The sequence below is a fragment of the Hippichthys cyanospilos genome, chromosome 15, assembly GCF_059441005.1.
Source record: "Hippichthys cyanospilos isolate Australia breed blue-spotted pipefish chromosome 15, RoL_Hcya_1.0, whole genome shotgun sequence".
Lineage (NCBI taxonomy): Eukaryota > Metazoa > Chordata > Actinopteri > Syngnathiformes > Syngnathidae > Hippichthys > Hippichthys cyanospilos.
This window is the reverse complement of record NC_142383.1, coordinates 3,630,962-3,656,174: the sequence shown is the minus strand read 5'-3', so window position 1 is coordinate 3,656,174 and position 25,213 is coordinate 3,630,962. Positions and strand designations below refer to the sequence as shown.

General features: G+C 38.1%; 1 protein-coding gene across 2 annotated transcripts in view; it reads left to right on the top strand.

Annotated features, from left to right (window-relative positions):
* Positions 1–519: 519 nt before the first annotated feature.
* The window catches only part of LOC148411392 (whirlin-like), a 147,126-nt gene continuing 122,432 nt past the window's right edge, over positions 520–25,213 (top strand). For both annotated transcript variants that reach the window (XM_088435435.1, XM_088435436.1), the window contains exon 1: positions 520–1,851. In XM_088435435.1, coding sequence (XP_088291561.1) covers positions 1,108–1,851 — 744 coding nt within the window. In that variant the 5' untranslated portion in view covers positions 520–1,107. The remainder of the gene's footprint in view (positions 1,852–25,213) is intronic.

Below are 25,213 nucleotides of genomic sequence, written 5' to 3'. Positions count from 1 at the left end.
AAGGCAAAACTGCAGCCCCTTGAAATGGATAAAAATTGAACGAATTTTAGTGCCTAATTCATATTCCAAAAATTCTATACTAATCAGAATACTGCATTTAGACTAGTGGTGATGCATATAACATATGATTGCAAAAAAGAGAACATTCAAGACGACTTTCCTTTGATTTTGAAAAGAGGAATTTTGGATTCTTTTGTGTAGTGTTGTCAACAAGTGAGTGCAGTATTCCTATCCATTGGATAAAGCGTCCATTCAATCCAGTCAACACATCCACAAATAGCTCTATGTATTGTGTAACGCTAATGATGAGGCTCAGACAGGAGCTAATATTAGACATGGTTCTACTAATTGAGAAGTCCTTTATAGCTTATCTTGCTGCCGTCATGTGTGCGCGTGCGCGTGCGCCGTGTGCTATAAATAATCCAATAGAGCCAAAAACCACGTCACTTCCTCACAGGAGCTTTCAGACTTGGGAGCAGTCAGCTATTCGCCGACACCGAAACACACTCTCCGCTCGGTCGCTGTAGTAACGCGTGGGAAGCGGAGGCAGCGAGCTGCAACTCACCTCAACCGATAATTGTATCAGCACCTGCCTACACGCTTCATTTTTGCTCATGAAGTCATGACAGATAATTTTTTCTTAACCGTCTTGAAATCGTTTGGAATTTGAAACTCCCAGGGGGGCGATACGCAAAAGGTGGAACTTTTTTTTTTCTTTTTCTTTTTTAAACACGTTTTAATTTGTCGAAAAGGGTAGCCCGGGTTACCAGTTAAGTTTGAATGTTTTTGGGGGTGTTCGTTCCGCTTGGAAGCAGGTGTTGTTGAGGCGGACACCAGAGAAGCGGCGACTCGCCGGCCACCTGACCCACTGGAAAACAAGACGGTGGCTAATGACACAACGCTACCACACCGAGGGGGCGAACTTTGCGCAAGGTTGTTGCTCCGCTAGCTGGTTAAGTCCGTTCATCTCCATCGGGAAGTGCAGTTGAATCGGAGCAGTCTAACCTCGGTTGAGCTCTCCGAGCGAAGATGATGCACGAACCGGACTGCGCCACGCGTCGGTGTAATCCCGAGGCAGTAACGCCCGCGCTGTAACGTGCACCCGGGATGAGCACCACCGACCTGGAGCGCGTGTCGCTCAGCTCCTCGGCCAACTCGGTGGCCTCGAGTGCGCGAACGCTCTCGGCCAACGTGAAGAAGCTCCATAACGCGCTCAACCTGCTGCTAAACGACTTCGAGAGGGAGCAGTTCATCCACTGCCTCAATGTCTACCACTCCAAGCGCAACGTGTACGACTTGGTGCAGACCCTCAACGTCATCCTCAACGCGCCCAGCAAGCGACAACTTCTCCCCATGTTGCGGCTCGTCATCCCCCGCTCTGACCAGCTCCTCTTCGAGCAGTACACCTCGGAGGGCCTCTACCTGAAATCGGATTTAGTTGCAAGCAACGGAACCGCCGAACCCCCGCCGGGCCACTTCCCCGGCACCAGTCCGACGCCCCCGGCTCACTACTCCCAGGACAACCCAGCCGAGTTCCAGGTGGCGTTGCGCGGCTCACCGGATAGCTTCAGCACCAGCAGCGATGGGACAGCTCCCCTGGTACCGCTGCTCGGCAGGAACTTTATCCACGAGCCACCGGGCGAGCTGCGGCAAGTCACCATGAAGCGGCACAAGAGCAACGAGGGCCTGGGTTTCAGTATCCGTGGCGGTTCGGAGCACGGGGTGGGCATCTACGTGTCCCTGGTGGAACCGGGGAGCCTGGCGGAGAAGGAGGGTCTCCGGATCGGGGACCAGATCATGAAAGTCAACGATAAAGTCTTTGACAAAGTCTCCCACGCTGAAGCAGTTAAGGTAATTGCGTCTATTATTTCTTTTACGAGTCACACTGCGCACCACTTCGCAACGCACATCCTTGCCCCATGGTTTTTCTTGACTAAAAATGGTCTCAAAAGGGCTATTTTGATTAAGGTACACAATTAGTATGGGCTAGGGTGATGAGTTGTTTGACGGGACACAACAGACAACACTAAAAATGAAACATTCTATTTAAAAAAAAAAAAGATCATTCTAAAATTACACTCACACACAATACCTGACCACCTTGGCTGCCATATACTGTAGCTCTGCCACAAATGTTGATTGGTTCAGTTGTGGAACGGTATGAAGATTCTAATTAAATAGGACTGTATCAGTTACAAAAGATGCCGGCCCTGTGTGGCAGATGGCCAGTCCTGCCATACAGTACCAATTGGTGTTCAACTGCAGGGTACATTACAGTCAGCCATTCACATTCACAGCCTTGCCCGATGAGATCTGAACCCATGCTGCTTGTACCAAAATCACTCGATAGCGTTGCACATTCACTGACTAAGCTTATGGCCCTCTTTGCAAAAAAAAAACGTAGAAATAAAGTCTTGGACCACTTAGGTCCAAGCTACTTGTCTATTTGTCCATGAGCATAAAGACAGCCCATTAGCAAATGAGGTGATGAAAGAGAGTGGCTGATTTATGTGCAGTCTGATTGATTTAAAGGAAGCCAATGTCAATTATTTGGCTTTAGGTGTACTGACTACTGAACGTGTCTTTTGTTTCTATGAATTATTTGGTTCATGCCTACTTTGTTCCTGTATAAACATAAGTTGTTATTGATTTTACGGTTACATTACTGTTTTACATCCATTTAAACCTGTGGTGAATAGTCTCATAATATGGATTCTGTGTGCTTTATAAAAACTCAGGCCACTTGTTAGCCTGGATTTTCCATAAATCCCCTACCTGTAGACTCTACAGGTAGGTCATGCTTGAACTGTAGCTTATCTTTACAGACTTTGGGCAAGAGACAGGGTACATCTGGGGCTGAAACTAGCCCCAAAAAAAAAGATACGTACTAAAAGCATTTTTCACAATCACAATTACAGTATGAAAAAATTTTTAGTCACCCGACCATGCATGCTTTGGAATGTGGTAGGAAGACAGATAACAGTATCAGGAGAAAACCCAAAGCACAGGAAAAACATGTGAACTCCTGAGACATGATCTCTGGCTAGAACCTTTTATGTGTAAAGCAGACATGCCTGTCATCCACCATAATGCTAAGTTAAAGGGGAAATCAACTCAGTTTTTAATTATTGGTAATTTATTTAATAGTAAAATGTTCTATCGGCAGCTTGATTGCAGAGTGGTTAACACACACTGGTGTCAAACTCAAGGCCCGGGGGCCCAAATCTGGCCTGCCACATCATTTTTATGTAGCCCTCAAAAGCAAATCATTTAAATTTCCATGAACCTTACTAAACTCAGTTCCAAAATTTGAACTTGTTGTGTATTGTAAATAATAATGTTGAGATTTAGCCATTTTTTGGTTTGTTTTGTTACAGTAACTTCAACAATGATCCAACAAAGTCTTGTCCTTTACCTCTGATTTGGAAACTACAAAGCCATCAATTTGTTGTGTACAGTAATAACACTTTGACTAAAACTAAGTTGGAGGAACAAAATGGCCCATTTGGCACCCCTGGGTTAGCACATCTGCCTCGAAGTTCAGAGTTCCAAGTTCAAATCCAGCTCGCTCCTGCCTGCATGTGTGGAGTTTGCATGTTTTCCCCGAGCCCGCTTGAGTTCTGTCTGGGCACTCTGCTTCCTCTCACATTCCAAAAACATGCATGACTGGTGTCTTGAACACTCTAAGTTGTCCTTAGGTGTGATTTGGTGCGTGCATGCTTGTTCGTCACTGTGTGCCTTGCGATTGGCTGGCAACCAGTCCAGGGTGTCCCCTGCCCAGTGCCTGAAGACTGCTGGAATAGGCCGCAGCAAGCCAGTGACCCTAGTGAGGATAAGATGAATGGGTGGATGTTCTATGTACAGTATGGTTGAGACTGATACCCAGTCTGCTGTGGTTTTAGTTTGCAATGGTGAGAATTGCACGGCATAATAATGAGCTGTTTTTTGTATTTCAATTCATGAGAGTAGTGGTTTCTCTGCCTGCGCACCTGAGATAAAGTTCACTTCATACTGCATAATTATATGGCATACTTACAGTATATAACTGAATTGATCATACACGTTTAGTTCTGTTCATGCAATTTTCTTCACATTTTCGAAATGTTTTCTCATCTTTGAATGCAAGACAATTGATTACTGAAGCTGTGCATGCTCTCTTTTGGAATAAATTAGGTGTTTAAAAAGGGTGCATTTTATTTCTCAGCAATGTCTGTGATGTGCCAGAGGTAGGAAAAGATACGGAGAAGTGTGTAAAGCACTATACTCTATCTCTTTAAATGTAATTAATGTTCTCAAATCAAATTTTTCTGCCAGTCTCCATCTTTGTGTTTGCTCACTGATTATGTAAAAAATGTCAGCATGAGACATTCTACTCCCACATATTGCCAACTTTACCAGCACTTCAGAGGGTTCGTATTTATTTCAGTATTTACTTCACTATAGGGCTGCACAATTAATCGAATTTTATTCGCAATCACTTAATTGGCTGCAACGATTCATTAAGCTGATCCTCGGCAATATTAACATTTAAAAAGCCTTATTTTCATAGTTTGTGTCAGTGCAGCATTATAAGCAATTAAATAGAATATTAGAATAGAATCGAGAAGCACTGCCGTACAGGAAGTTAACCTTTTTTTTTTTTTTTACTTTGGGTCATATCAAACAGTTAATTGATGCTCATCTCAGCTTACAATGTGCTATTCTTTTCTTGGACAACCCCTGAAGAAAAACAAAGAAAATTAATATCCACTTATTTGTTGTGTACTTTGGTTGAGAAGATAATTGCAATGTGACAACTTACCCATGTGACAACAAGCCCTCTCACAGTATGCACCCACTGCTTCCTTACTGCTGTGTTTTTTTCTGAAAAGGCCAACAACAAGCCAAAAGAGATGCTCTGCCTGAGATAAATTTTGTCTGGAGGTCATTAATTCTCAACTTTTTTTTGGTGCCTTCTCTGTTTAGGCTGTTATTACTGGTGTTTACAACTGTCCACATTCACCTTCTAACCTCTTAAATGGGATACTCCAGCCCTTACCAGACTCTTGCTCCACCCATACTAATAATTGAAAATGGCAGTTAATGGGGGTGTTACCTGGGTGACCATTGGGCTTGTAGGCGGGAGAGGCATGGCCTGGCTGTGATTGACAGCAGCGGTTATACGGCAAGTATTTGCTTAGGAAGCATGTACGACTAAAAAGAGATAATAGCCAAATTTTTCTGATCACAGTTTGACCTGGAAATGTATGGTATCAGATTTGTGACAAAAAGGAACCAAGCAAAACTTTTGGTTTCAAACGTATATCTTCTGAGAAGCAAACAAATATTTTGGTTTCGAAAAACTTCCGGGTTAAAAAAACAAACAAAACAAAAAAAAAAACATTTGGTTTCACGCAAAACGTGTCCACCCCCCACCGCGTGCGCGCTTCATCACTTTTGTGCCCAATTTTTGGCACCAATATAATGAATTGGTGGCTGAATGAGGAAGGCTCATTGGCTAATTATGTTTGACTTACAGCATAAGTGAAGCCAATGTGGAAAAGTGCTGTGTCGTGTAAGTGGTTGATTTTTTTTTTATTTTGAACACGCAAGGTACTACGGCGTTGTATTAGGTTCACCTAAAGTGCGGTCCCCAAGCACCGGGCCGCGGACCGATACCGGTCCGTGATCAGCTGGTACCGGGCCACGTGGGCTGCACTCGAAATAATGATTTGGTTTTAGTTTAACAGTTCATACATTTGTACTTGATCTTTGTTTTTTTGGCGCCGCTTCTGTCCGCTGTTTATATTACATACATAGTGAGAAAAGATGATGTGGTTTTTAGAGCAGCCAGTAGCAGCAGCAAAAGTTTTTTGTTTGAAACCAATAATTTGTTTGGTACTTTTTGGCACAAATCTGATTCCATGGAAATTGTTCCACACACTATTTTTGCTCCAAATTCAAGCTTTCAGAAAACATGCAATGAAATATCAAAATAATGACCAGAATGTGTTGGCAGGATGAGTGGAAACCTGTTTATAAAGTTTATCAGCAGGAAAAAAAAAGTCTATATGGCATTGTGTGCCCCTTTAAACTCTGATTCAAAGAATGTCTGTTATTCTCAACTCTGCACTCATTGAAGAACATGTTGATTAGATTATCATCAACAAAGGTGTCCCAAAAAATGGTTCACAGATAAACCAAGCTTCTCATTTACTAGTGATTCAGAATTCATACAAAATGTCCCCAAATCAAGTTTATGAACAAGTCCACTTAATTTGTTTAACCATGCCAAACACACCACCAAGAAAGACAACAACAATAATATCTCACATGACAAAGGTGCTCTGTGAACTTCAAAATATACACAACAAATGATACTAGGATGTCAACGTAACAGACGTAGAATTCTTTTATTTTGAAATTAGCCTTCGCAGACGTGGCTGCTTCGAGCTTGCTTTACTCCTTGTGACTCCGTTTCTACTACCATCACATCATCTCCCTGCCAACAAAAACACACCACCATCACCAAATCATATTAAATTGCTGATTAAGGTCGAAAAAAACGCTAGTCAGTTACGCAGTGTCCTCCGCACAAGGCTCGGGCGTCAGCGCTAGCCAATAACTGTGGTGCATTCAAATGCAGTCGAACATTTCAAAACTAGACAGAAAAAAAAGTCCATCTTGGCATTAAACCTTGATAACTGCAATTAGCTAAACAATATAGGCTTTCAATCAGTCTATAAAAGCTGACATATATCAAGAGAAATGATGGGAATAAAATTACTTTATGCGCCAAATGTTAAAAATGACACTTTAATATCTGTATTTGTCATGTTGTCATACTGGAGTAGATCATAGCAATTTGGTGTACATTTATTGCTTGAAGCAGAAATCATTACCAATCAAAGTGTTTTGAATCTAATCAAATCGTGCAAGAGTAAGATTCTCACCCCTAATAAACAGCTCCACAATAAGGCCTTTCATTTTTGTTTTATTCAAACAATCATGGCTCAGCTTGTGAACACATGAACAAACGCAGAAAATGAGGTGAGCTGTGATTATTGTCGTCTGAGCAACTATGATTTTTTTATGATTCACTATGAATTATGATTCATTTTCAGTGCAAGTGGCAAAATGGACGCCCGCTGAGACAGATGAAGATGAGAGAAGTTTGCTGCTTAATTCATATTTCACAAATGCAATATTAATCGGAATGCCATGTGTAAACAAATGGCATTCCTGTATACATATATATAGAAATGCATAGAACACATTACTGAAAATTACTTTTTTCGGTTGACTTCCCCTTTATAATTAACTAGTTTATTGATTGTTACAAATAAAAAAAAAAAATCATTTAACCTCCCCGAAAATATCTATTTATTATAGAAAGGTTTTTGTATAGAGGCTTTTCGAGTAGTTATTTTTGTCAGGATCCTTCTGTGTGGGCTTTTGCTGATATGGTGACTTCAACAGAATTCAATCATGTCATTTTTCCAATCTGTCTGCAGGCACACTGTGGAAGACTGCACCTATGTGATGTGCCTCATGCTTTGGGAAGCTCTGTCCTGGGTGGTGTTCATTAGGATGTATATAGTATTACAAGAATTGTGTTTCTAAGCCTACAGAAAAAAAAATCAATTTAAATTTATGTTACTGTATTATTATTTGTTATTACGAAACTTCCTCAGCATGGGCTTTTTAGTAGCTTACAACTAGCTGAGCAAATTAGAGCGGAAGTGAGGCAAATTGACTTTTTTCTTTGGTCTTGCTGAGTGTGTGACTCACATCTCTTAGCAAGTGGTCATGAGTGCTGGAATACATATCACTAATTAGGCAAGTACTGTACTGTATTTTTTACCATATTTGTATGTTTTTTTACAATAAGCTGCAACTTTTTTCTCATGATGTGAGCCTTGTGGCTTATAAACCAAAACAGCTTATCTGTGTTTTTTTTTTTCCTTGCTAGTCACCAGGAGACACTCCAATGGTAAAGCAAATGTGTGTATCCGTTCAAGATGTCAATTAATGGAACCACTATGAAATAGAACCGAAAAGATGCAAATCAACAGTTGTGCTCAAAGACTGTAAAAAATCTATTATTAAAAATATTGAGCGGTGAATCTATCTATCTATCTATCTATCTATCTATCTATCTATCTATCTATCTATCTATCTATCTATCTATCTATCTATCTATCTATCTATCTATCTATCTATCTATCTATCTATCTATCTATCTATCTATCTATCTATCTATATGTTTACAAAAATAATCAATTAAACAAAAGGAGACAGAAGAAGACTTTCTCAAAGTATTGATTTTGAGTTTGAACTTCTATTTAACCCTGCAGTATTCTGTCGGGGTTATGTTGAAAATATCCATCAACCATCCATCCATTTTCTATAAATATGTTGGTGCTAAACATGCAGGCTTGTTCAGACTGTTAAAAATGGGATGTTGCTGTAAGCAGGCAATTAAAAAAGATAAAACAAAAAAAAAGACCTCATAAAAAAAATAAAACATCTTTCTGCGAAAATATCTGATAATATGACCTGTGGCTTACAGTCTGGTGCAGTTTACCTGTGACAAAAACAGTTTTTTTGCTCAACCTAAGCTGCTGCGGCTCATATACAGGTGCAACTTATAGTCCCAAAAATACAGTAATTGTGTGTGTGTGTAAGTGTGTGTAAGATTTATGAATTGAGCTCTGTGGATTTCATCTCCTGTCTTATTTGACAAAGAAAATGTCACATTTGAATAAGATGCTCACTGGATTTATGCTATTGGGACACCAAGAATATCTGATTAAATCTTGGACTGAACTCTGATATAGCTTAATCACGACTCCAATTATATATTTCTTGCACATTACCATTGTGGTAAATCCTATTTTTTTCTTGGCTAAGGTTTCCCTAGGTTGTTTGGTAGGCCTGCATGTGTATACAGGCATTTTAACTCTTAAGTTCAGCATTTATATTTAATTGAAACAACACTTTTTTTTTCTTTAGGATTTTGTTAGATCAAAGGGTATGATAGTAAAACACATTTTGAATTAAACAAGTGGGAGAGACAATTCTTTTAGGATTAAATGGGCTGAAATGCTTCTCTTGCTGATTTAATAGTTCTATTAGGATTATGTCTCTGTTATGTTGCTACACTTTTAATTTAACAACTGTAAATGCTTTCGCGCTTGCTATTGCCCTTTAGTCACAGTGTACTGTGCAAGCCATAGATCCAAAACATACATCAATACTTCACATATTGGTCGGACTTTGTTGCACTGTAAAAGATAATTCAAGGTTCTCAACAGACTGTCAGCACTTACATTAGGTGAAGGCAAAACTCATTATAAAATATGAAAAGAAAGTAATTGTTAAACTGTTTTTTATTTTAATCAAGTATCAAAACTCTTGAAATGACAATCTATAAAGGAAATCAAACTATAATAAACAAAATAAAAGACAAAAATTACTATATCACAGTCACACAATAAACAGTACTTGTACTACTAGTCGCAATCACCATTACAACATCTTAAAAAAAAACTTTAATAAACTGCAGGAATTTCAATATCACAACATACATTAAATAAATAAATACAAATACAAATAAATAAAGGTGTATGCACTGCTAACTAGCGCTTTACACTCTTTTGATGCACAGCAACAGAAACATATTACAGAACCAGAAACCATGACATAAACATCCCGCTAAAAGCTTCTTTCAAGTATGAAGTGTAAAAAATGGTCCTCAAATATTAATCATGAGTATTGGGAACAGCGTTGCTATAGAGACGCATGTTTATTTTTACAAAATACATTTTAGTAAGTCTTTAATACCACCAACATCAAGGCAATTCTATTTTTCTTCAGGAGTTATTTTTCATTAGGCATTTCATAAAACAAAACAAAGAAAAAGCTCAGGTTCATTTTTCCACCTCACGTTACACATCTACATGCACTTTAGAGCATACATGTGAGGAGATGGCATGTCTCTTGTAGCTGTAATGAATCACAGGCATGATGACCTAATAACCAAATCACAGGCATGACAACCTAATCACAGGAATGATGACCTAATAACAGGATGTAACAGGATGTTGCCATGTTCCTGGTAAAGAAGATAGCAGTGATTGCATGAACTGTTAGTATATGAACTTCCACCTACGTCCCCCACGATCAGAAACTGATTTTTTACCTTGCTGCCATGTCTCCCTTAACCTTTCAGGGCAGCAGGTGGTTTTGTAACTAGGGCCAACTCTACAAATAAAAAAGGGGCGGCGGACAGGATGTGTAATAAAAATGGTAGGAGATATGTAAGGATACACATCTCCCTGCAAAAGGCCCTTGTCTTCCTTCTTGTTAGTAGTTTATTGAATGTTTTATGTTTCCTTAACCTGACACCATACCAAATAATGTATCGTTACAAATGCCTTGGAAAGCTTATATTTTGTTGTTATATTATGTTGCAATGACGCAGTACAATAACTTGTCTTTTTACTGCACAAGCTCCCTGAGTCACAAGTCACAATTCCCTGTGTATATACCATAATGTTCTTCTGAAATCACTTTCATTTGCTAATTCAGGACAGTATAAAATGACTTACCGGTAATTACGCTGACATTTGAATGCTGTTGCTGTTGCCAGCTTTTACATCTAGCATAAATCAGCTGCTACCTAGCAGCTTTCAAGAAAAACCTCAAACCGTTGCTGTTGATGACTTTGTTTCATTGAAAAATACAGTACTTATGGGGAAAGCTTTCTAAAATCTCAGTTTAAATTTAATGTACAAAAAGAATAGATTTTCAAAAAATGATCATTACTACATTGAAATACGTTACTTGGTGGATTGTGTTCATGATCATTTTTAATCAAAGAAAAAAATGCATATTTTATTTTCATCCAAATACCAAAATATTCAGTTGAGGCAGCTACAGATGAAATACAGAATGTGCTTAGACCTTCAAATCACCCATGTAGTAACATTTTGGTTTACCAATTGATGAAATGTGTTTTCCTGTTCAAGAAATATGATGGTAAAATATTGGCTTTGATAGTTCGTAAACTGCAACAAAAAATAATCCAACCACAAAAGCAAACACGACTGCATGCATTGTGTTAAGTTGCTGCATGCATTGTGTTAAGTTGCTCACCAATCGTCTCATGTCAGTTGAAATTCACTCTCCAGGTTGCCCGATTGTAATCACAAGAAAATGGATGGCAGCGGCAATGGACACCACATTAGTCACAGTTGGTGTATATAACACCGCAAACAACATTTAATATGCGTATGCCACAATGGGGGTGCTCCCCTGGCCAGGGGGTCCGAAGCAGCTGCTTGGTCTCCTATCTCCTCTTTCAGTAGTTAGTTTTTGAGGTTACTTTCTTCACTCACTTCTTTAGTAAAATGCATGCTCTACAGCTATGGTGCTCAATGTGTCGATTCTAAAGGTAGCAGTGCTCAACGATGAAATAGTGTGACCAAAAAAAAAAACAAAAAAAAAAAACCAGGGTTCAAAGCTTGGAACAAACATACTTCTGTAACTACCATTCTTGAAATGGCAGAGGAAAACATTTTTATGTTGCGCTCACTATATTGCCAATGATTAAAAAAATAAAACTTAGTTACTGTACTGTGGTACCATACTTACGGAGACCTCTTACTATGAAAAATTCAGCTCACGAAACGCCTCGGCAGAAAAATATTTACCTTCAGTAACGAGAGAAAATGCAAGATACAAAAGGTGTAATGTAATACGTTTTCACAACCAGTGATGCCTACCGTTTTTGTTACAGTTTCTGATGTATTTGTATAATTTATTAATATGTCGGCTTGCCCACAAATGAGACATTAGTTGTTTGCATTGATGTTTACTGTGGTTTTTCACTTTTTCATCTATACTCTTTTCATCCTCACTTCCCACTAACAATTTACACCATTGAACTAACAAACATAAAATTGTCATTAGCTATGACTAACTTTGTACATATCCACATAAAACACATATGTAACATACCACTTCTGACGTTCATTTTGTTAGCACATCGTTAGCATTTTACCAATTACATCAAACAGGAAGCACTTTCTATGACCCTAAACTAAATTAAAGTAAATTTATATGCTCAAAATAATCCAAAAAACAAATATTATTGCTCCTGTGGACTTGATTCGTTGATTACTGGAAATGTAAAATAAAAATGTACAAATTAAATGTCCCAAAAAGGTGTCTCTCTCTTCACTCACCAACACAACCAGCACCATCTCAAGGCAAACAAGTGAACTACATTCATATTGTCAACTGCTACTATTAATTTTATTAATTCTTAGGGTTTTTTTTTTTAAATAGTATTCTTAACATTATATATTTTAATTATTATGAAGTAAAGTAATTTTATTATGTATTTGTTACAGTTTTTCAATTTTTTTTGTAATTTAATAATCTCTTAAAGGGTTTAGGAGCGTTTTCAGGGACCTGGAACGGATTAGGCTATTTATATGTAAAAAGCGGTTCTACTTATGAAAGAGTCACATTACAAAATTACTTCTGGAATGGATTAATTAACAAACTAAACTAAAATTATAGGGCTGTTAGCAACCTGCTCTCCAAACCTGACACGTGCGTCCCTGCCCCACCCCACCCCCTTTTTTTCCCCAAAAATGCATAACTAAACAAGGTAGATCATTGTTTTGTTTCTTGGGGCAAAAAGGTTTGAATAGCCAAGCTCTATAGGGTTTAAGTCTGAAAGTTTTCATTTGGCTGCTACCATCATTTTGTTCATCAATGAAGATTAATGAACCTGTCCCAGAGTAAGCCATGCAAGGCCAAGCTATGACATTACCTGTGCTGAGTTTCACAGATGAGCTGATGTTTTGGATTATGAGCAGATATTTTTTCCCCTCTGAAGCTTTACCCTTTCTGTCACTTTGGTAAAGGTTATCTTTATGTTAGAAGAATATAAAACTCTTCCCTGCCCCACAATTATTTAAGTGTGACACTTTTATTTTTATTGGAGTGGGAGGTAGGGTCCATCTTGGCACTTTTTTTTTCTCACTAATGATTGAATTGCAACTTCTATGTCTCACGTTATACTGTACCTCGGTTCATGTATTTTCCACAGACGATAAATTGTGAGTTTCGCTTTTTGACTCTGTTGCTGATGTCACTAACTGATGACAATTTCAGGGTTTTTTACTGTTCTAAAATGGTTTGCTTTCATAAGCTTCTGCACTTATTTGTGATCTGCCCATTTGACTGTCTGGATTGTCACAAAATACACCAAGGATTTTTGTCCTTTTCAAGACATTCCGAATTGTTATAATGGCTAGGGACAATGTATAACTAATGGCCAAAATGGATTTTACATCATCTCTGATTTTTTTTTTTATTTCATTTTATTTGTATAACATCAACATTCGAAACTCTTTATGTTTGCCAAGATGTCATAGAAAAAGAAAGCCAAATTAGAGCAAATGTCACAATAATACAGTGAGTATTCTTCAGTAAGGAATCATATTTGCATTGTCCTTATAGTGGAATTTCCTTATGTGGGAAACAACGGTACATGTCCTGCTCGAACGCGCAAGTACGTTAACAAAATACAGTTCATATGTAACAATACTAACAATAAAATGTAAAAATATTTTGCCCAAAACTTGTTTACTAACCAAAAATGAACTGGAAAATTCATAAATATACAGGAGCTGTACTGTTAATAAAAATAATGCCAATACAGTACAGTACTGTACTTAATTACAGTGTTGTATACTGCACTTAATTTGTATGTTGAGTTATGTCGTTCTAGGGAAAAAAAATAGTCTATCTTGAGATGTTGTGTTGGCTTAATTTCTTTCTTTATGAAAATGTTTGTATGCGTATTATATTGTTTTTTAATTGCAAGTAATTGTCCTGTTGATCATCTCGGATGTCTGGTGAATTTGTGCATTAAGCCACGAGCAATTTCCTCTGAGAGGGTAAATTGCCAGAATACTAAGCAAGAATGGATTCCTTGTTTTTCAAAGTCTCATAGATTTGAGCCTCCAATAAAGATAAAGAGTCACATACACATACTGTATGTCGCTGTTTTGGAGTCAATGATATTAGAATGAAAAAGGAGGAGCAAACACTTTTCCTTTATATCAAGCGGGAACTTCCTGTCTTTGCGCTAATGCAGTCCTCTGAATAGCTTCCGGATACCGGAAGTTCCGTTCCAAGGGATATGTCATAAATGCAATATGCTGTAGTTGTTGAAAATTTAATGCGTACATTTTTTTTTCCATATTCGTGAATTTTCGTTTGACAGAGCCTATCTCAAATTAGCTGCTGCATCTAATTATACTGTATATCCCATGGTGGCCTAATTTAATACGATAGTAGTTTTTCTACTTCTACAAAATTGAATGAAGTAACAAAAATATAAATATTGAAGGCCGTGCAGTTCTGAACCACTGCAAAGTGTCCGCACTCACTACAATCCTGAGCGAAGATTATGTAATCATAGAATTTTTGATTCCGCTTTTGGAACAAGTGATCTTCATGTTGTGGCTTGTTGATGTAGCTCCTCTTTCTGTATGTGTCCTTTCCCACGTTAGTATTTTATTATGCAAGACCATTTTTTTTCCCTTAGACAGACTGTAGCTAAAAAGGGATTTTGCTTGATTTAGGTAGGCAGAGAAAATCTTATTTTAGTCTCTTAGGCGTTTAATCACCACTGTGGGCTGACAATATTGAGTGCTGGCTTGATGCTTTGATTGCTGTACAAGTAGAAGACAAAGTCTAAAAAAAAACAAAAAACATGTATGATAACTTATATTGTAAAGTACATGTGAAGAATGTTTTCTATGTTTTACACACACCAATACTATATTTCCCACAATGCATCATTTACGCGCCTGAGCAGAAGGCTGCTTCATTTCATTATACATCAGTTGTCAATAGCATATCAGCAAACGTCAACTTTCAGATACTCATCAAAAATGGCAAAATTGAAAGTGGACGCTGAGAGCTGGGGTTTCGAATATGGTGGAAAGTCAGATGTTCATGGAGCTTGCTGGTAAACTCAGTGTGTCTTTTGTGTGGAGAAAGTTTGACAGTAATTTACTGCAAAATCAGAGAGAGCATTATGACGTGAAAGACGCGGGCGAAAACAAGAAATGGACATGAAACAAAGGCTAAACAAGGTGGAAGATTAAAACGAGGTCTCAGATTTGACAGGCTCTGCTTAGAAAAAAAACAACTCACAAAGTGAGGTTGATGTCAAGAACAGTTTTACTATGGCATAAGAGTTCAGACAAACGTGAGTCTGAGCAGACAACACCATTGCTGATATATCAGTATCAATCTAAAAGAGCAGTTGACTCAGTCAGAGAGTGACAATGGAGTTTTTAGCGGTACGGCCAATGCATGGCACAACTACAGGACATGATCTGCCTAAAGAGGTGTCAAGACAGGTATACACGAGGAACAAAAGCACACGATCGAGTATGGTAGGCGAAGGCCAAAGGTGATTTTGTCCGGTAGGTTATATGAACTGTGTAACCCTTTGAAAAATGTATGCCTTGTAATCCCCCTAGATATAAACAAATTACCAGCAATTTAATGTTCAATTATTTTTTGAAAGTATGTCAGTTGAGTGAGTGATCAAAAACTTTTGCCTACTTTTGCCATTTCCCGGAGAAAATAAACTGTTGGTACCTAGAATAATACAGCCTCATTCATTTAATGGGGATTTTTTTAATCCTAAGGAAGTTTGTCTTTTGACACCTGTTGAAAATTAAAATGTACTGACAGAGCCATAGGAAAATCTTTATCACTTGAACGTCCAGATATATTCCAAATGCCACTTACCTAGAGAAACTATGTGTGTGTTTGCGTGTGTGTGTGTGTGTGTGTGTGTGTGTGTGTGTTTGCGGGGGGGTAAGAGGTAAGAGGTAAGATTTATATACTGTATTTTCCATACTATAAGGTGCAACAGATTATAAGGCGCACCCTCAATTAATGGCATATTTTAAAACTTTTTCAATCCCAATATAGTAATACTCAAAGTAATACAGCCAAACACATAAAGAAATAAAATACAGCATGAGCAGAAAGTTAGTCTCAAGCAAGTGAAAGCTGCATTTGTACAAAATTATACAATGATTATTTGCATCTAGCATAAACAAAGACAACCTTATCTAGCTATAAGCATGACCTAAAACAAAATTTATGAAGAGAGTATTTTTATTGATTCGGCATCCAGGCCATTTATGGATTTTTGTTTACTCTGTGATTCAAACCACATTTCCCTAGGAGTGGGGATATGAAAAAGTGTCATTGCCTTTTGACACTCCCATGCACATTTTGAACTGTTTTTTTTTTTTTACATTTGATTTTTTCTGTTCATGCTGTATATTATGATGTGTTTGGCTGTACTTGTGATGAAATGTGCATTCATTGTGCACAAAAAAAACCAAACAAAACATTTTTTATCTTTCGTAAAGTTTTCAAAAAATGTGTTTGGCTCAGGGGTGGGCAAACTTTGGTTCGGGGGCCACATTGACTTTTAAAATTTCACAGCCGCGCCGGGACAACAACAAGATACAATACATATTAAAAAAACAAAAAAACAAAAAACAAAAACCCAACTGCATTCGTTAAAAGTACTGTACATATCAAACATAAACATAGATAAGTATTAATATAATAACATAAAAATTTTGTTTGACAACTTTGTTGTTGATCACCCTTTTTAGCCAATGTATCAAAGTCTAGAGCACAGGCGTCAAAGTCAAGGCCCGGGGGCCAGAACCGGCCCGTCACATCATTTTATGTGGCCCGCCAAATGCTGATTTTATTTCAAGTTTCTAGCTAAACTTGCAGATTGTCTTAAAAAATAACCATTTTCTGTTCCCGATCTATCTTTTGAACAGTTTTTATCGGCCTCTGTTTTCAAAACTAGGTAAAGATGTAAACCAGCAAAAATGGTGTTTATTAGACACATGTTTTTCTATTTTTAAGTCCTAAATTTTCAGGATTTTAGAGAAATTAAAGCGGTATGTTAAAATTGAAGCTTTTTTAGATTATTTTTAGATTTATTCCGGCCCTCTAACAGACACTATAAGTACAATGTGGCCCACAATAAAAATCAGTGTGACACCCTTGGTCTAGAGGAAATCCTGTTGTGGCAATTCTCGGAACAGATCTGAGGTGTTCATCACTCATAACACTCAAAGCCGACCTGTGTCATTCAGCTCTGGAAAATTGTCAGTTTTTAGAAGTAGCTCCAAAAATGAAATAATCACCTGTTTGAGCTCCCAGACAGGTTGACATACTTTTCCTAAACTTAAACAGCGGACATTAGAATGGTACAGTAAATGTGATTGCTGTACACGGTTTTACACAGTGCTTCCTAGTGAATTACTGTATGCAGTGTAGGAGCACCCCGTTTTTCCTGTCAGAGTTGTCCATCTGTGGTAATGTTGACGAGCGTACTCCAAGGTAACTTGTGCCTCTGTATGACTGCTAAAGTGCTGTTCAATAAATCCTCTCCCTGTGTTTGTCCTTTCAGGGATTCCATATCCAAAAAGGCCTCCATTATCTCCAAATGAGCAGTGTCCTTTATATCAGTGGTTGCTTTTGTCCAGTGCCAAAGAAGATAATGAAAATTATGCCGCTTTATTGTTTATCTTGCGAATTAAGTATTCGTCAATTACTTCAACATGGCAAGTCACTGACCTGCATGATGTTATTTTTTTCAAATTCGTTCTTGATCTCAGGACATAAAATACTCAATGCCTCTACCTTGCACTCTTTAAGAAACTCCTCCTCAGGGAAACTCCTCTTCAGAGAAAGGCTTGCTGGCTTTTGCTAATTTGAATGGCAGTAAATAAGTTCGTGTTTGCTTGAATAAAGGTGTTTTGTTACCCTGACCAGTAGAAGAACAAATAATGGCTAATTCTAGCTTTCTCTCGCGCATGTCATTGCGCCTACTGTGACACCTGGTGTTGGTAGTCTGTCATAAGATGTCAAAGTAAAATGAATGAAATCATTCAAACCAAACCTTAATTCTGTGCCATCTTGGGAGGGCCAGATAAAAAACAACAACGGGCCAGATCTGGCCCGTGGGCCGTAATTTGCCCATGCCTGGTCTACCTCTTCCACCCCACCTCAAAATGTTTCTACAGTTAATGATGCCATTTGCCTGTGCGTTGCGCTCTCAGCAAGATAAAGTTGTTTTGCAACCAGCTCAACCCTTGGTGTTCCTAATTTACACAAAAAAGTTAGCCACTCACAGGCGATTTAGGATGCAAGCTCAAATCATTCCTGCTGATCGGCTCTAAGGTGGACTTTATAGGTATAAAAACTGAATGCTGGGCATGCCTGTGATCCTCCAATCACAAGTTATAAACAGTATAATGTATTTGTTTGTTTTTATTTCATATTAAATTGTGAAAGTCTTCATTATTCTTCAATAATGTTTAATATAGTTTTAAAAATGCAATAATTTAGAAATCTGCCAAAATGTGTTTCGTATCGACAATTGCTTGCTAATGAGACAATGAAGCCAGCAAAGCTAAAGCGACATTTTATTTTATAGTGCTGTTTTTTACTAAATAATTGGCAGCGACCATTTGTGGGGCAATTGACTTTATTTGTGATAAGGAGGCATGCAATTTGTATTTTCAAAATTCACTTGTTATCAAATTGAATATGTTGCTGAATTTAATAAAAAAGGCACGTCTGTTTGGCTTAAATGATTCTTATTTTTTGTTTTGTTTCTGCAAACATTTGCAATGGGGGTCCTTGAAAAATTTGCTTTCTAAAAGGCGTCTCTGACTGAATGTTTGAGAACCCCTGCTCTAGCCTATGTGTGTGTGTGTGTGTGTGTGTTTTTTTTTGTTTTTTTTTAATCATTTGGTAAGCTGACAGGCTATGTACCATCAACTGGACCTCACTGACAGTTTCTGACCAAGCTAGCTGTCATCTCAGACTATTCGTGGTACGAAAAGTAAACACACAATGTTCCATTCTAGTTGTGGATCCTATTGGATCTGTGAGTTATGAACCTCTGAATAATACCTGTACTGCACAAGATGGCATGATGAATTATTTTTTAAATCTGGCGTTTCTTTCTTTTTCTTTTTTTTAACTTATTCACCTATCTTACAAGTACAAGGTCTGTTGGCCATTCTTGCCACAAATCAACCCCCACAAAATATGTCACAACTGCAGCACTTTTCTGCATGGAAGAGTTGCACATATTTGTAGCATTTTAGTGTGACTGGTCCATGGCACACCTGCGCACTAATCAAGGCTTTTAAACAAATCCCTTTGAACAGCATGACTCACCTGCAAGATGCAGGGATAGTTTCATCAAAGTTGACATGTTCATTACACATTTGATTACATCAAATTAGTGAACCGAGTCTGAAAGATATGAGTCGTTTGTTCGCATATTATGGATATTGCATACTTCATGCAAAATGGAGGTAAAATGTGTGTCATATACTGTAAATTATTGTTGTGTGATTTGAACCAATGGACCCAGTTCAGGGCCCACAAAGAACTAAGTATATTAGGCTCCTTCTCCAGATTGCGTTTTTCAGATCCTTCCACCAATTTTCAACTAGATTTATATTTCCTTGTCTGCCTTTCACAGTTGGTTGACTGCTTCCTTAACAACAACTAAGACGAGTTCTTTCACAGGCATTTGAAATGTAAACATGCTAGTGAAAATGCATTCTGGCTATACTGCTGGTAGGAACCTTTACAGTCGAATGTTTGTGTTATGAGTAATAATATCTGCAATTACCAGTGGCAGTTGACAACATTCCTAATTGCCAAATTAAAGGTGGAGGTGCTGCTGAGTGTTATGGGTGAGTGGAATACAATGGAAAGAAAATCAATGAGATGCAATCAACTCCAGTGTACAAATACCTGTGCTTTAAGAGGAGAGATCTTTTTTTTTAATTGATAACCTCTATTTTTTTTTTTCTTTTTATGAAGTAATTTTTCTGCATAATCATCTATCCATTAGTGTAAGCACGTTGGGTTTATTTAACATTGATCCCCCCCAATTTATCCTCCTGGATCGTTGCAAAAATCTAAGGCTTGCATTTGGAGGCAAGATTTTACAAATTCTTCCTGAGGCCTCAGCAGTATTAACTCACTAGAAGAAGCCTAATTAGTGAACTTTTACTGTGCATCATATTCATGTTTGTGTACAGCATATGCAAAAATTTAGTTACGGTACTTTGGTAATACTGTATGTGTATGGTGTGCTGGAGGTTTTCATAAACTGATGAAACAATTTTTTCATTCTTCAGATGGGTCCGGAAGAACCACACATTTGTCACGCTTGGTTAATTTAGGTTTGTTGAATAAACAACCTTTGTCTGGCATAAAACGTTGAGCTTTTGATTTATAATCATGAAAGGACCGTTTCAAATGCCCAGGTGGACATTAACATGACATTGTGAAAATTGAGTAAAATAATGCTTTCTTTTTCCATGGATATGTGTCAGTTAATGAAGATTGATAGAGGAGACTTGCCCTGACCTCAAAGGGAATTAATGGATAAATTAAGCTTGATGGATATTTTCCATCCTAAACATCACCCAATTATAAGCATGAAGATAGTGCGCTTTGAATTTCAATAAGAATGTGAAACATTAATTGTTCCAATGCTCTGATGACAAGCTGGTGGTAATGGCAAGGTGAGATAGGAGACACCACTATGATAAATGAAAAACTTTTAATTTAATTTTTGGGCATTATAATTATAACGAATAAGGACTGTGGCATCACTCAACTGTGATTGTCTGGTCAAATTTCTCGTTAAGAGCAAACTTCCATGCAACATGGACAATCATACATAATAGGGGGCACATACGACCAATCGAATGTACTGTATATTGATTCAATGTACTCTTCTCTACTTCGGTTCAATCAAATAAATACCCAGCTGTAATATAGTCGATCCACTCCTCAACTACGAATGCACTACAGCATCAACAAAAAACAACCTCATGTAGTAGTCTACTAGCTTCTTGTTGACATTCAATATTTTTGAGTTAGACTACATGCCAGTCATAGAAAATACTATTGAAAACATATTTGCAAGGTCAAACTGTGTCCGTCACAAACTCCACATACAATGGCGGAAGTAACATTTTAAATATTCTTAATTTTCATATATACCGTATTTTCCGCACTATAAGGCGCACAAGATTATAAGGCGCACCCTCAATTAATGACACATTTTAAAACTTTTGCCATATATAAGGCACACCGGATTATAAGGCGCACCCTCAATTAATGACATATTTTAAAACCTTTTCAATCACAATATAGTAATACTCAAAGTAGTAACAATAATAACTCAAATAATAACTCAAAACTCTTAATAGCATAACTCAATGTCCAACCTTGTTCAAATGTAAACACACAAAAGAAACAGGTAAAGCTTCCTTTATCAGTTCATTCCCCATCTACGAATCCCAGTCTCAACATTGATCCATATACATATAAGGCGCACCTGATTATAAGGCGCACCCTCAGCTTTTTAAAAAAAATGTAGGCTTTTAGGTGCGCCTTATGGTATAGAAAATACGGTACTTTTTTAAGTATATAGATATATAGAGATTCTATTTGCTATATAGAATTGAAATAAAAACATAAAATCAAGTTCATTGTTTCATCATTAAATCTAATGACGATCAATGATTGAATCGAATCCATCTGCTAAGGCGGTGGTCTCCAACTGCCGGTCTGCGGCCCGTGAATCCACTGGTACCAGGCCACACCCAAAAGAATATTTTTTTAAGGAATTGATTTAGTTTAGCTTCTAACAGTTCATTCATTTGTGCTTTGTTTGGCATGATCTGTGTTTTTTGGCGCTGTCTCTGGCCACTGCTGATATTTCATTTTGTAGTGAGGAAGGACGGTGCAGCTTCTGTTGTAATCTCTGTGTGCCCTGTGATTGGCTGACAACCAGTTCAGGGTGTCATCCGCCTATTGTCTGAAGCCAGCTGAGATAGGCACCAGCAAGCCAACGACCCTTGTGAGGATAGGTGCCTCTATAAAATGGATGGATGGATGCTTTGATAGCATAATGCCCCTTAAAATTTGGAATGCACTTGTATGAGTAATATTTGGCAGAAATTAAAGCTTATTTATTTGCTAAGACATAGTAAACAAAAGTGACTAGATGGACCATTGTTGTAATTAAATAAAATATGAAAGTAATTTCTCTCCATCATTCTTCTTAAACAGGTTTTCCTGACAGAGGAAGGTCTTTGATTTGCTTGGTTATTTTATCTTCATCGGGAAAGTTGTCAAAAAGTTCATTGGCCACAATGTTTTGGCTTTTCGTTAATCACTATTGCCAAAGAATCAGCAAAGCTAGCCAGATTCCCGTCATCTTGCTGGGTCCACACATGGAGCTGCTGCTGACTCTTGCAATCTACAAAGCAGTTCTTGACATGCCTTTTTCCTTCCATAACCCACTGGATATTTTGAAGCAAATGTTGCATTGAGTGTGGTGAAATTCAATCATTTAGTTTTATATTTGACCATTTCAGTGGCCCAATTTTATCGCTGCATATTAGACACACCGCTACACCCGCTCTCTCCACAAAGGCAAATTGCTTTAACCCATTGTTGAAATGTACGATATTCACCATCCTTCTTTCTTTTCGCCATTTCCTTCATGTTCTTAACAACTAGCTATAGCTTGATGGTTAAAAGGAAGAACTCTTCTAGACATCACAACGACCGGCATTGATTTCATACCAGGTAGCATCAAATGAATGATTGGGTGAAGGCCAAAAAAAAAGGATGGATGCCGTTGTCTGATGGACCGATGATTACAATTTTCAGCGTGAAAAAAATGACGGACTGACGATAACGTAAGGGGTGGTGGAGCACTGACGACTGACGAATGTTACACCGGCAAAAAATGTAAGTTGCCCATCTCTGCTATTGAAGTAATAATAAAGATCATGCCGGCCACACAGAATGTTTTAAGAATTTCACAAGGATGTCTGTCCATTTGATCTTTAAGTGTAAAACCTTATTAACCTCTCAGCTACCCTTGTGATAAGCCACAATATGTTGACTCTTAGTGATTTATAATGGCTCGCTGCAACATTGTTTTTGTGAGACGAGCCTGTGTCTGGTTAACATTTTGACAGACATCCATCCATCAGTTTTTATGCACCACTTATCACCTTCAGAGACACATAGTGCCTAGTTCTGGCAAAAGCCCTTTTTTATGCTGATGTGTTGCGTGATATTGATTTACTGTCTCTATGTCACTGATATACTTTGATATTTGTTTTCATTATATTTGAAATGAAGACTTGACAGATTTTTTTTCTGCTCAAGAGGACATTTACAGTACCTTATATTCCTTCGGTTGGTTTAATTTTAGCATAAGAGAAAGGCAAAACATTGATATTATAGCATTCTTCCACCCACTGTAATGTAATTGCATTGTGGAAAATTATAAATTGTGCAAGTGAATTTTATGTCACGTCACATTGATAAACATTCATTTCAGGTTGTTTATCATTTGGAATTCACATTTTACTCCTATTTTAAATGATGGCATTTGTGGCTGATCCCTGCTGGCCCTGCCATACAGAGGCAATTATCTTGTGAGAAGAGGATGAGGCCAGGGTCTTAGGAGGATTGAAGAGTGAAGGACAGTATGGAAGGCATCCCATCATTCGTCCTCATGCGGCCTACAGTATATGGGGTGAACCTGCAGCTAATATTGCAAACATATCCAACCTCAGACAATCGCTCGTAAAAGCTCTCTACTGATTGGTTGATGTCGGCAGCAGGAATTTGTGAAGCATTATTTCACATCAGATATAGCCAGGCTGGAGATAAGCTGCTGATTTTGCTAAGATTAAAGCCAGGGACAAGATGGTTAGCGTAAAGAATTAAAACCAGATGCGAAAAGATATTTGATTCCAGGTTGAAAGGAAATGACAATTTCATCTTTGGATCGTTTTAAATCGAGAAGGGATTTTATTAACAGATTGATGCGATGGAGCAGACAAGTGGAAACAACGAAATGAGAAAGATGTGAAGGAGGAGAGCAAGGAGAATTGAGTCAGACTTTTTCATCTGTCCACATGAGCTGCTCCGTCAAAATCCAATAGACAATTATCACAACTGTCCGATCCCCTCCTCTGCGTGCCCTCTGCCGATGTAATCTGAAAAGGTGAAAATTAAGTAAAAGGGATTAAGTTGAGAGCTAGCATGAACTAACATTTAATAAAAGTGCTTTCACAATCAAAAACTTAGTCATATAAACTGAACATTTCTGACCTTGCATTCAAACACATACAGTACATAGGATGGTGATGGATCTTGTACTCATACCATTGATTTACATTCCCAGTATAATCCGGCATCAAGCAGCTCCTGAAGCTACTGTAATTTGCGGTAAAGCGTAGCATAATAACACTGACGAGGTGATGAGAAGGGAGGCGAGTGTTTAATGGCTCTCCCTGATGGTCGTGGGAGGGAAAAAGCCAGAGAGATGGAGGTCTTGGTCCTTAATGCAGCACCACTTACTTGGAGTGGCTCTTAAACCACCCGCTCTAAATAAAGACACACAAAGAAAGATCACACTCATAACTTGCTCCACTGGACTGTGGTTAAAATGCTGGCCTTGAACCACAGTGTCGGTATCTAAATCATTTCTGAACTTGTTTGTTTTTGATGGCTTACCTTTTGATGGCTCCCCCACAGAACAACCATTTTCAGAACCCTTCAATAGCTTCTGGATTAGCTCACAATCAAGGGTCTAAATGTGGTTGCACAGCCAAAGTTTTTCATCATAAATTACTGTAGCAGCAGTGTTGTATGTAAGGTAATAACTGAACCTTCTCTCTCGCTTTCTCTCTCATAACTGCGAAACAGATTCAAGCTGATCTTCAGGCACATGTTAAAATTATGTGAAGATACCTAGTGGATCAAATGTGGTGTAGAAATCAAACTGCCTTGCCTAACACGTACCAGCATGCAGTGCGCAACAATAACTGCATACAGGACGTATTCAAAGCACTACTAGTTATTTCGCCATTTTCAGCAGTCAAAAGTTATTATTTTGTCGATAAACAAATTGATGATGGAAACTATATGAGCACTCATTTTTTCGTGGTTAATGGTGACCGGGACCTCCCTGTGATAAGTGAAAAACCACAAAGTAGCATCATCACCCCCCCCCCCC